Genomic DNA, 12,104 nt, shown 5'->3' with positions numbered 1-12,104 from the left:
TCGCTGAAGAAGGGCGATTTCAATATCGATCAGGTCGAGAGCGCACTGCGCAAGATATTTGGAGACAAGTCCAAGAAAGAAGTGGGTCTTATGGATAAGTCCCACCCGATCACCATCAACAACGTGCGGGTGAATGGTGGGCAAAAGCGAAAAATGGGTGGCAATGAGGGTGGCAAGTGCTTCTACTGCCTACAGACGGGACACTTCAAGGCGAATTGCCCGACTATGGCTGCCGACAGGGACCCCAACCGTTCAGGTGGACCCCTCTTCCGCACCGACGTTAACACGGCACCAGGTGCAAAGAAGGCCAAAAAGGGCAGGACGACCGCTATCAACACGATCACAGCGGTTGTGAAGGACGGCAAGACGCACGTCAACAAGGACGGAAAGACGCTGTTGGAGGAGTGCATGGAGGATGAGGCTATGGACGACATTGAGAGTTTAAACCCAGCCCTCCATGAGGATTTTGAGGGCATGGGTAACTCAACCCAGACCCCAAATGAGGCTCTCCAAGATATGGACCAACTCGAAGATGAGGCCGAGCTATAACATCAGACAGAAGCTGGTTTACTGGGAAGCTCCGACCTGGCCAGAATACCGTGTTCACTTATGGTAATGGAACTGTTTCACACAGCTCTAAAAGGATCAATAAAACTTAGCGTTTTGACTCCAAAAGGAAGATTAAGTGATATATCATTGACAGATATTTCGTTTGACCGACAGTGTGATAGCAACTTACTCAGTTCATATTACCTTCCTCGGCACGGTTATAGACACCTACAGTCTAAATCAGGTGATTTTCTGTTCTTTTTAGGAAAGAACTTTAAATTGCTGTTTGCAGCTGTGGCAATAGGCGAAGTCTACTACTTACCGAGCGCGAAACCAGCTAGAAAGAGTGCTTTTAATGCTCAACTAAGCAAAGTTGGAGACATACTAAAGGAATGGCATCTGAGATTAGGCCATGTGGGCAAAGAACGCCTAATTAGAAGCATGAGCAATCAGAAACTAAAGGGGTTACCTAACCTCTCTTACTCAGAACTCAAGAAAGTTTTATTCTTTTGTAGTACATGCGCCTCAATGAAGGATCGCAGAATGTCCTACAGGAATTTGATAGGAAACAAATCAACAGAGCCATTGCACACTCTGCACATGGACTCTACTGGAAGGTTGAGGGTTAATGGACTGTATGGTTCCTTCGGTTATCGGTATGCCCTTGCAGTGGTAGATGATGCCACTGCCTATAAGTGGTATTTTGCAGTAAAATCCTTGAAAGAGGTTCGAGGCAAAATCCGGACCCTCTTAAAACAGTTGGAAGTACAGTATCCCTTATTTAAGGTTCGCAGAATTAGGACAGACGGTGGGACTGAGTTCCTAAACAGTGAGGTTTCTAAACTGTGTTCTAAACTCGGTCTAGATTTCCAAAGCTCTAACGTCGAATCCCAAGAAGAAAATGGGAGTGCTGAAAGAGCACATCAAACCATGATGGCTGGTGTGCGCTGTGCACTTCGAGGGGCCAATATGCCAGCAAAGTGGTGGCCCGAAGCTCTACTCTATATTGTCGATATTACAAACCGACTACCTATGGCGAGGCTCGGGATGAAAACCCCGTATGAGCTGTTACATCGGAAACAACCCAGTGGTTTAGCATTTAGGATCTGGGGCTCAAAGTGTTTCGCACATGTTCCTAAATCAAAAAGGAAGGACCCAAAGCTGGGTGATAGGGCAATTGAGCGCAAGCTTTTGGGACTTTCACCAAAATACAAAGGGTACCGTCTTCTTGATGTGAAGGCGAACAAGTATCGTATAGCGAGAGATGTGAAGTTTAGTTTGACTGGTACAGAGGCTATGATCAGACGCTCGTTTCCCAATGAGGACTCCAGCATTGATCACGAAGAGGTACATGCTATCGGTCAGCTAGGCAAACAACCAAGAGGCACAGTTGCAGGTGAAGTGCCGGCTGACGAAAGCTCAGAACCGGTCACTGACCCACCGACATCCCGACTAGTGGGAGATAAGCGACAGGCTACCAGTGACGTCCGTCGATCAAAACGGCAGCGAACACGCAACGTAAGGCTTAGTGACTACGTGACCCAGCTAAATCTTGTAGCGTCAGATAAGCCGGGCAGAATCCCTGTTCCGAAATCGATTAAGGAAGCGCGACTAAGTCCTTACGCTAAACAGTGGGAGTCTGCAATCAAAGCAGAATATGATGCCCTTTTGAGTAATAATACATGGGAACTTGTACCATTACCTAATGGACGCAGAGCCCTTGGGTGCCACTGGCTGTTTGATGTCAAGTACCATGCAGATGGGTCTGTTGACCGCTTTAAGGCTAAGCTGGTTGTTCAGGGTAACACACAGCTATATGGCATCGACTACAAGGAGGTATTCGCTCCCGTGGCCCGCTATGAGTCTTTGCGGGTGCTGTTGGCATTGGCCACAATTCTAGGACTGGAGCTACACCAAATGGATGTATCTACAGCCTTTCTAAATGGTATCCTACATGAAAGTATCTATATGAGGCAGCCATAGGGATTTCGTCATGGCACTGGGCACCTTGTATGTAGGTTGAAGAAAAGCCTGTATGGGTTAAAACAGGCACCCAGAATCTGGTATGCCGTTCTAAATGAGTTTCTTACCAGCTTAGGATTTTTTAGATGCAAGAAAGAACATTGCTTGTATCTCAAACGGTGGGATATCAAAGGGATTGAACACATTCTGATCATATGCGTCTATGTTGACGACCTGACAATTGCGGGCTCACATCTGAGCTCGATCAGCGATTTGAAGGCTAAACTGTCTGCAAAGTTTACAATGAAAGACTTGGGCGAGTTGCATTACCTGCTAAAAATGGAGATCAAAAGAGATTCACAAAAGAAAACACTCAGAATCTCACAGCAGAAGTACATCAACGATCTTTTGGTAAATTATCAAATGCGAGACTGTAGTACAGAACCCACACCACAAGCGAAAAGTGTTATATTAGAAAAGGAAAAGGATATGAACCCAGAACAGATAGCGGCCCAACTATTCGATTACAGAGGTTTAGTGGGTTCACTGATGTATCTTGTCCGAGGTACTAGACCTGATATTGCTAATGCTGTAAGAGAGCTTAGTAAATATCTATCTTGCTATAATAAGACCCATTGGAGGGCGGCTCAGCGAGTACTAAAGTACTTGAAAGGAACGTCGAAGTATGGCATTGAGTACAATGGAAATAGTACCACTAAGTTAGAGCTATACACAGACGCGAGCTTCGCGAATGCATCTGAAGGAAGGAAGTCAATCACAGGATATGTATCAATACTTGCTGGTGCATGCATCTCTTGGAAAAGTATTAAGCAAGATTGTATTAGTATTCATACAGCAGAATCTGAAATAGTAGCCGCCAGTGAAGGTGTTCGAGAGGCGATGTGGTTGAGGCTACTATTGAAAGAATTAGGCTACGGCCAAGTACTACCCACCCAATGCTGGTGTGATAATACTGCCGCAATAAGTATCATTAAGGATCCTTGCAGTCACTTATCTACCAAGCACATTGATATCAGGCATCTGTATGCCCGTGACAAACATGAGGACAAAAGTATCATTGTGAATTACTGTAGCACCAACGACATGTGGCTGATGCCCTTACGAAGCCATTAAGCCAAACACAGTTTGAAAAACTCAGATCTATGATGGGGATAAAAGAGTTGGGTTAATCATCAGCCTCAAATTTAGTTTTACGCCTCAAATAAGGTTAGGTCCCTCAAATAAAAGATTGACGGTATTTGGTGTAAACACAAGTTCTTGTCAATTTAAGGGAATTATTAAGAAGTTTAGGAAAAGGATTACAGTAAAGGAAGGCCTTAAGGAAAGGGTTCTGGTTACAGACTAGTTTTAAAGTTAAAACCTTAAGTTTAATGGTCACCTAGCCCTAAGTTTGGAAATTGAACAGGTCCAGGCTATTAGCCACTTGCTCTTGAGTACATTTTACTCAAACTTTCGGTTAATTTCACTCCTGACTCTCTCAATTCCCGCCGCTGAAAGGCACAACTGGTCTAAGACTAGACACCCACGAGTAGCCGAATGATCGGACTTTCTACTTGCAGAGCTCACATCATGGGCGCTTGGCTGACCGTTTGAGGTGCCAAAAGGCCGGGACCTGAATGACCGCTGTGGCTTAGGCCGGTCTGCTGTCGCCGAAGAAGGATACAAGCAGCTTGTGGATGCCCCCCCCGAAGGGCTTTCGTCGGGACCCGCACCTGTGCAGTTCGGAAGAAAAAGAGAGAGTGAGGAGCTCAGTCCAATATCGGCAACAAACAATACAAAGAGTAAGTCTCTTTAGAATATAAGATAAAGTATTGGATCAGATTTTGGGTTCTGCGACAAGGCAAATCTGGGACCAAGGTGGTAACAAACCATCCCTCGAGAAGGATCTTGAGTGACAATGAGAAGACGTTAAGTGACGAAGAAATGATGGAGAACGTGAGCATCTTTAGTGGGAGTGTTGTGCCGCAATATCATTCAGTTTGTATGCAGAGAAATGAAGTAAAATGATAGGTCAATAATGGTGTAGCTCTCTGCTATTGGTTGCGATGGCAGCAACTCGTCCTAGCCATTCAAGAAGAAAGAGGCCGCGTGCCCTATCACTAAGATAGGTGAAGCCGAGGGATGTAATGGAGAGATGGCCGATGCCATCTCACTTCCAAAACTGACGGCCTAGATCAACAACTACCTACAGCTGTACGCAACACCCAGCAATGTGTCCCAGGTACCGCGTGATCTCCGTCTGCATAAAGGGAGGGCTTTCGTGCCTCCATCACGTCATCGAGCTTGCTGAAGTTCAGCCTCCTCTTCTCATCTGAGACGCCGCGCAACACACTTGTATATGCTGAAAGTCAAGCCTGACACTTTTGTGAATCTGTTGAGGAACAGTAAGAGAGCCCTCTGTTCCGAACCTGACACGATATAGACGGCTGTATCATCCGTGTAGCCGGGGACGCTAGCTTGCAGCCCCCGCGGCCTGCACTCAAATCGATTCCTTTCACCTCCGGCTCGGCCAGGATGGCGTCATAGCGTAGGTACACAGCCAGTATAAAGATAAGTGGGGTGAGGGGACACCCCTGGCGTATTCCACTCGTTACAGACACCGATCGTTAATAAAAGCCACTGACCATGAAGCTTATCGTGACCCCTTATTTAAGGCTATGACCAGCCCCACGAACCGTGGTAGGAATCATTTGCTTTTAAGACCTTGGACAGGAATTTTCGATCAAAGGAGTCGTATGCCTGGGCAAAATCGAGAAGTAGCGCTGGCGTTTCTGTTGGAATTATTTCATCGATTCCAAACTGTTGACCGCCTCGTTATAAGATCTACCGGGTACCAACCCGCGCTCTACACATCAACTAAAACCAAAAACATTCTAGCCGCAGTGAAGCGGCGGCGCTTGGCTAGTTTGTTAATAAGTTCAGTCGAAATTAAACTGAGAGAATGAAGTCGAGTAGAGAGAGCCTCCAAGAGCTGGCAATAGAGGGCCAGGGTACGGCTAGCGGGTGACCAAGAAAACTACGCAGACTGTCTACGAAGCGAGTTTCAAGAAGTATTGTAAATTCTGCGTCGCTAACGACTGCCCTGATTCTCGAAACGAGCGCCATCACGAGATTCCAGTCGTATCGATTGCATACTTGCAGAGCATATTGGCCCCCAGTTCTATTTCGCTATAAACAGCCAATAATCCGAGGTCAGCCGTCGCTATCTTCTTTTCCTCTAACGAAAAAGCGGTGGTACCGCTGTCAGCACTTCATGCGCTCGCGAAAACGAAGATGGAGATAAACACGGATATGGAAATTCTGCTAGCGACCCTCCCGTGCGTCAGTCCATGCGTGGACTCAAGAAGAAAAAGGTGTTAGTGTATGTGCTAGCCAAAGCCGTTCCAATATCGTTAAATATGCTTACTCAACACCCAAGATCCAACTACAGGCTGTGAAAAGGTGTCTGTCGGATGAGGAAAGAAGATCTCTGAGCAAGGCTTCACCACCTTGGTCAACTGCATCGTGCGGGGTTTCAACAGGGATGGAAAGCGGACCTCTGGGCATGTCGCCAAGTACCAGACTAACAGCTGGTTTTCTTCACACACATTTCGCCGTGCGGCTGCCCAATACCGCTTCATGTACGCGAAGGCCGTATGTCACTGGTCGCTGCGTGGTGGGCCGGATGGAGTGTCGCCGAGGCAGCCGAGATGCCGGTTCGATATTTGCTAAACGTCACCATCCAATCGGAGGAAAGTAAGCCGGCTGACTGCTTGGCGCCGGACAAGACATACCTGATCGGTTGTCAAAGTGCTCCTTTCAAGGCAATAAAACCGAAGGAGGCTCTGTCCTATAGCGGCCGCGCCGTCTTGAAGCGCTGGTACTGGAAATGAAAGCGCAAATCAGCGAGTTAGCGAGTTCGAGCAGCAACTCATCACACGACGGAAGTGAAAGAGTATTTCCAGAAGTTGGTGAGGAAGCGCAAGCACAGCGTCCGATCCAAACGACACTCGAAATTCCACCGAATGATTTGTTGCACCTATTCAAACCCATGTCATAGTGATCACCGGCCGAGCGTACAGCAGCTGAAATTAAAAAGGAGCTGGTTTAGCGTGGCTAAGCTGTTGGATGATGATTTAGGGCTATTCACGACAGATCTTGGACAAACTGACCAGTCGCGAGGGAAGGAGCATGTCCTACCTGTGTTTCGTAGCTACTTCACCAAGAACTATGTAGATGATAACGTTTCGGGGTCGAGCGTGTCGAATCTCCATGCTTGTTTCCTTCATTAGAAACTACCGCAAGAAGCGCATTGACAAGTCTCTGCATCTCTGTAAGCAGGAAGCCATAAACTAATCATAGGCTTAAGTACAAATTCATATATTTTAGTCTGTCTTGTCATACTTTCTGATATGAACTTGGAAGCGTTTTAGTGAAAGTAGTATAATTCACTTGTGTTAAGGGAGGGGGTACTTACCCCCTATTCTCTCTCAGCTGGCGATTGGGCCCTGCGCGTTATTTCAGTTTTCTTGAACTCTTTGAAAGTTAAGGTCCATGCACTACTTACGAGGGTCCGCCCGGTTAAAAAAGCTTATAGTGGATTTTGAAAGTTAAGGTCCATGCACTACTTACGAAATCCACTATAAGCTTTTTTAACCGGGCGGACCCCTCATCTCGTGCCGTTTGGGCCTTCTCGTGTCGCTCATTGAAACTAGCTTTAGGGCAACTGATTCCAGATGCTGCTCCAACGCTTGCTATACTCTCGTAGCAAAAGCGTCTTTATCTTTAGTCTTCTCGAATCAAGATAGATGAATTTGACGTTTTTCTCGGTTGTATTCTGCTTCTGATAGCGAACCAATAACATCCTCTGAAAAATCGTCCGTATGGGACCTTTTAACGGTGGGTTGAACGCCGTTGTCGTTTTGATCTTGAAGCCGTTTATCTCGGCCGAGGAGCTTTCAAACTTGCACGCAGCCGACGGTATCTTCTCGAAGTGAAGCGCGAATATGATGGCTCTGTAGAACTAGGGCCATAAAGCCATTGATGGACAAGAGGAGTAGAGGAGTGTGCGAGAGTGAAGAAACGGCTCGAGGGAGACAGGAGGATTAATGCCTTACAGCAGAAAAAACCTACTTAATATCATCGGGTTACTCCCAAACCGTTTCATTTCAAAGACGTGTTCGAGATTATATATTCTTAATCTATTCCCAAACAAAACAGAGCCTTATTATATATATTTTTAAAAAATTAATTTTGGTAAAATTTAATGTAAAATATGTAGTTGATGGCCACTGGACGTTGAGCCTATGAAGAAGAAAAGGTGGGAGGCGGAGCCAAGCTCGAGCCTCATCCACAGCATTAGTATAGACCTGAGCATATTTGCATTCAGTCTAAAGGTTCTACGTGAGCAATGCAAATAACCTTGCCGCTCCAATCGCTGCCTCCGATCGCTGCCACCACCTCACTGCCATTATCATGGCCTCTTCATACTTAAGCGCCGCCTCAACGTTACCCCTCCCCCCCTTTTCTTTCGTCTCCAAGCGCCACGTCACTGCCGTCTCGCTGATCCTTTTAATACGAGCGCCATCTCACTGTCGCAAGATCTCTCGCTGTTCTGCTGGGTATTCCGGTACGAAGATAATACTGGTTTGCTTAATGCTGCTAACAGTGTGTTAATTTGGTGCTAAGACGACCTGTGGAGTCGTCGAGGATCGCTGAGTACCTGGTCCAACGTAATGTGTCATTGGCCTGTAACGACATACATGATTTTTAGAAGCGCCTCGACATGCTGTTATGCACTGGTGAGCAGGCTTGATCTCCGTCACAGGGAGATCTTGCAAGCCGCGCTCTACAAATTGGTCAGCTCAGAAAGTATGCTACTCACTGACGGCTTTACAACATTACTTTATAAATATCATTGTATTGATGACACTCGAGTTGCTGCAGCTTCGCTTCAAGGACGAGGCCTTTTTATACGGCTTTCAACCAACGTGAGAAGTGTGATGAAAAGGACATCTGGGAGCAAGTAGCAAATTGCATGACGAGTTCGCAATCAGGAGAGGCGTATCAGAATCGATTTAAAACAATCACCACCCAGCTTAAGTTAGATTTCACATATCTCTAAATGTAACTATGTCGCATTCATATATTGATGTGCTGCTATTGCATATTAAACCAGAGCCTCAGTGAAGAAGATTGGCGTACTGGTATAACCCTGACGATGCGCCATCATATCCTCCCTGCTGAGAAATGCTTCTAGCGTGTCCGTCGCCTATAGCAGACTCAATGACCAAGCATCAGCTGAAAGCGAGCGATATTTAGTGACGGCTTGCTCAACTACTGTTGGAGAGAAAAGCAGTGAAATGGATGAAGCAAGTGGCTGTGATCGGGGGATACCTCTTTATAGACGATATCTGGGATGCAGATCGGTGGCGCGGCTTCCGTTGGAAGCAAACGGCAAACGGCCGTCCGTATTTGTTATAAAAATACCGTCATCGAAAAGACAAAAAAAGCGAGTGAGCTATCGGTGTTGACAGCATCTGTTTCGTCCCTTGTCCAACATATTACTGGACAATCAGAGAATCAGGACCTCGACAAAGAAAAACTAGCCGAAACAAGAAGCTAAGCTGTCAGCTAAGGGATAATATCTCTGCACTGGAGAAAAGGCTGGTCACGGTTACGGAGGCGCTAAATTTTACTTAGAAATCACTGCGAAAGCAGCGGCGCGGGACAAAAAAGGGGTAAGAAAGGCGGTCAAACGGACCCCATGCTATGTGGTCTAAACGGACAACCGTTCAGCCAGCCGATCAGCGAAAGTGAAAATACTGAACCTGAGGGGGACAGCAGATGAGGCTCTCGGGGAGGAAGCCAAAATCGGACGGGGACCTAAGCGGAGTCCACCTAGCACCAGATCATCGACTCGGAAACAGCCTAAGCAAGCAGGCTACCTTACCGCTTATCCACATGGGGGAGGAAGCGGCCCAACCGCAAAAGCTGGATATTGCTGCTTTCAAGGCAGCGCTAGCGAATATCAAGATTAACTCAATAGCGAGGGTAGTCGTCGCCACCTTTATAGGCAGACGCTCAGTGGAACGTTGGCTGGATTGGCGAATGCCACTAGACATGCGCCTGTTGCCGCTCATCGACAATAATGAACACAGTAGGACTCACAAGTGCAGTTATGGATAATGTTATATTGTTGATGAATGGGTACGTTCTAAAATACGATCATGACTTTGACTTTCTAGCAAGCTGACAATTTGCTCTCTGTTCTTCTGACCTTGAAGAAACTCGACCGCGGCATCTACATCGTCGACGTGAAAAGCTCATGTGCTTCCAGACATATCGTCCCCATGGTGTACCATGTCGTCTTCCATACGTTGCCGACCTCAGCCTCAACGACTTGAGGTACATATTCAAGTGTACTCCACTCGTATAGGAACGCAAAATTTTGTAGTACGAAACATTTCGCAATTAACTTGCCGTCCTCTGCGTCTCTGTCCACACATCACGTCTCAAAGTTTGAAATATTCTGTTTAAAGCTCCGAAAGACATTTCCACGACAATACTATGACTTTGTTATAGTTGTTGATCGTTAAATTGCTTCTTTCGTCATGAGGGATGGACCTTATCACACGATCACGCAATTCATACCCAGTTTTTCTATAGAATGCATACCCTCCGGTAGACGGCGTCTTACTTTAGGTCTCGTTAGAAAAGCGACTTTCACATCCAGAAAAAACTCGCGCATCTTACCAAGTCAGTTGGGGTTTCCTTTGTACACTTATTTTATTTTTAACAAAAGCAACAATGGCTTTGAAGCACTACATCCGACGCGGAAGGCACTTCGAAAGCTGGCGTCGTATTGACGTAGGTCGTTTTTTCTTAGAAAGAAATCCGTGCGCACCGTGTATTCTACGGCTCTCCCAGTAGGCATAATGCGTCCATCGATATCATAAACTAGTAAAATGATACAAACAAGCACACTAACCACAGCAACAACTAAATCTCCTTCCATTGCGAGCAGGAGAGCAATACCAAAATGCGATTGAATTCCACAGGAACGTTGCAACCGTCCATGACACCAGCTAAAAACGAAAGGGTTAAACTTCTGGAGAATAGCGCTTTTCTGACTTCCAAGGTCAGAATTAACTTTATTCTTGGGATTACTTGACATCCAATGAGGATATGAACTTTATGTGAGGTGCCTGTGCCGGGACCGAAGAACAGAGCCGTGTCGCCGTTCTTTCCCTTGTTGATCGAGCAGTGCATGGCCATGATGCCGTCGAGCGGCAGCCAGTAGTTCATCATGAAGAAGATGCGCTTCTTCATCTCTCCGCCGTACCACGTGCCACCGATCACAGCCATGTCCTTCTCGATGTTGAAGGCCACAAACACCTCCGAGTTGAGGCCGTGCTTCTTGTAGTTCTTGTTCGTCACCTTGCAGGCGTTCACAATGGTAAAGTCCGGCTTGAAGTCCGTAATCTCCTCCTTGGTCTGAGGACGCAAGAACATGTTGGTCACAAAGTGGTGCTGCCACGCGAGCTCCGTGATGAAGCGCACTTTCTTGCGCTACGCCGGGTTGGCGCCGGCGTACCCGTCGAACACGTACACCTTCTCGGCCTGGCCGTAGTGCTCGCTCACGGTCTTGTACAGCTCGTCAAACACCTCGGGGCTCACGGGCTGGTTGATGTCACCCCACCAAATGTTCTTGCTGGACGGGGCCTGGTCCACAATGAACTTGTCCTTGGGCGAGCGGCCCGTGAACTTGCTCGTGTCGATCGTGTACGTGCCGTTCTTGACGAACTAACGCTCGCCGTTCTTCTCCTCGTGGACGGCGATCTTGTCGTAGTTCAGGTTGCGGTGCACCTGCGTCTTGGCGTTCGTCACGCCGAACTTGTCGATGCCGAGCGACGCAGCAGTCGCGTTGGCGAGCGTGCGCAGACCGAAAGACGACGAGAACGCCGGCGACGACTGCGCCATCTTCATGGCTCCAAGGCGCTGCACACAAGCGCAGAAAGAGATTCGAAGAGGGAGTGCTGGTCCTTGTCGTGCTTGATACGAGGTAATGTCGTCTTCTCCACCATCTCGTAGAGGAAACTGCCGCAGCGATGAGGTGTCACCGGACGGCGTCATGCATCAGGATCTTCGATCTTCGCCCCACTGGGAGTTTGTGACGATGGAAGGGCGGTATATTTAGCACATTGGGCCTTCTTGGACTGCCGGGAACGTCGTCGCCGTAGTTGGCAGGAGGTGGATTGCGCTCTCGGGAGCCAATTGGAGAATGCCTGATGGTGTTGAACGAGTTCATCCCCCTTCAGCTTGTACGCCTACGGTTAGCTGAGGCAAGTTGTTGACTGCAACGTGTCCCATCGATAACAGCAGCGTTCTAACATGTGCGAGTGGATCTTAAGTCTCCATCACGGCTGCGAACGATCGGAGTTTCATGTGCTAGTGCCACTGTCCTTGGATACTGACGGATCTGGAAGATGCGGCCTCACACGTATTCGGACTCTTCTCGGCCTTCTCGCGCAAAAACCTAAATGTGGGAACATACAAGAGCTGTAATTTGCGGTGCAAGTGCATGTATGGAT

At 47.4% G+C, this 12,104-nt stretch overlaps 1 protein-coding gene across 1 annotated transcript; it reads right to left on the bottom strand.

The window, feature by feature from the left end:
* Window positions 1-10,221: 10,221 nt before the first annotated feature.
* Window positions 10,222-11,821, bottom strand: PITG_11093 (phosphoenolpyruvate carboxykinase, putative; the record flags this gene model as incomplete). The annotated part of the gene is made up of 5 exons (XM_002901823.1): window positions 10,222-10,233; window positions 10,681-11,043; window positions 11,155-11,224; window positions 11,318-11,610; window positions 11,714-11,821. 5 exons carry the CDS (start codon window positions 11,819-11,821, stop codon window positions 10,222-10,224), a joined length of 846 nt encoding a protein of 281 aa, XP_002901869.1.
* Window positions 11,822-12,104: the final 283 nt, after the last annotated feature.

The sequence above is a fragment of the Phytophthora infestans genome, genomic scaffold (genome assembly GCF_000142945.1).
Source record: "Phytophthora infestans T30-4 supercont1.19 genomic scaffold, whole genome shotgun sequence".
Lineage (NCBI taxonomy): Eukaryota > Oomycota > Peronosporomycetes > Peronosporales > Peronosporaceae > Phytophthora > Phytophthora infestans.
This window is presented reverse-complemented; position numbering and strand designations above follow the sequence as displayed.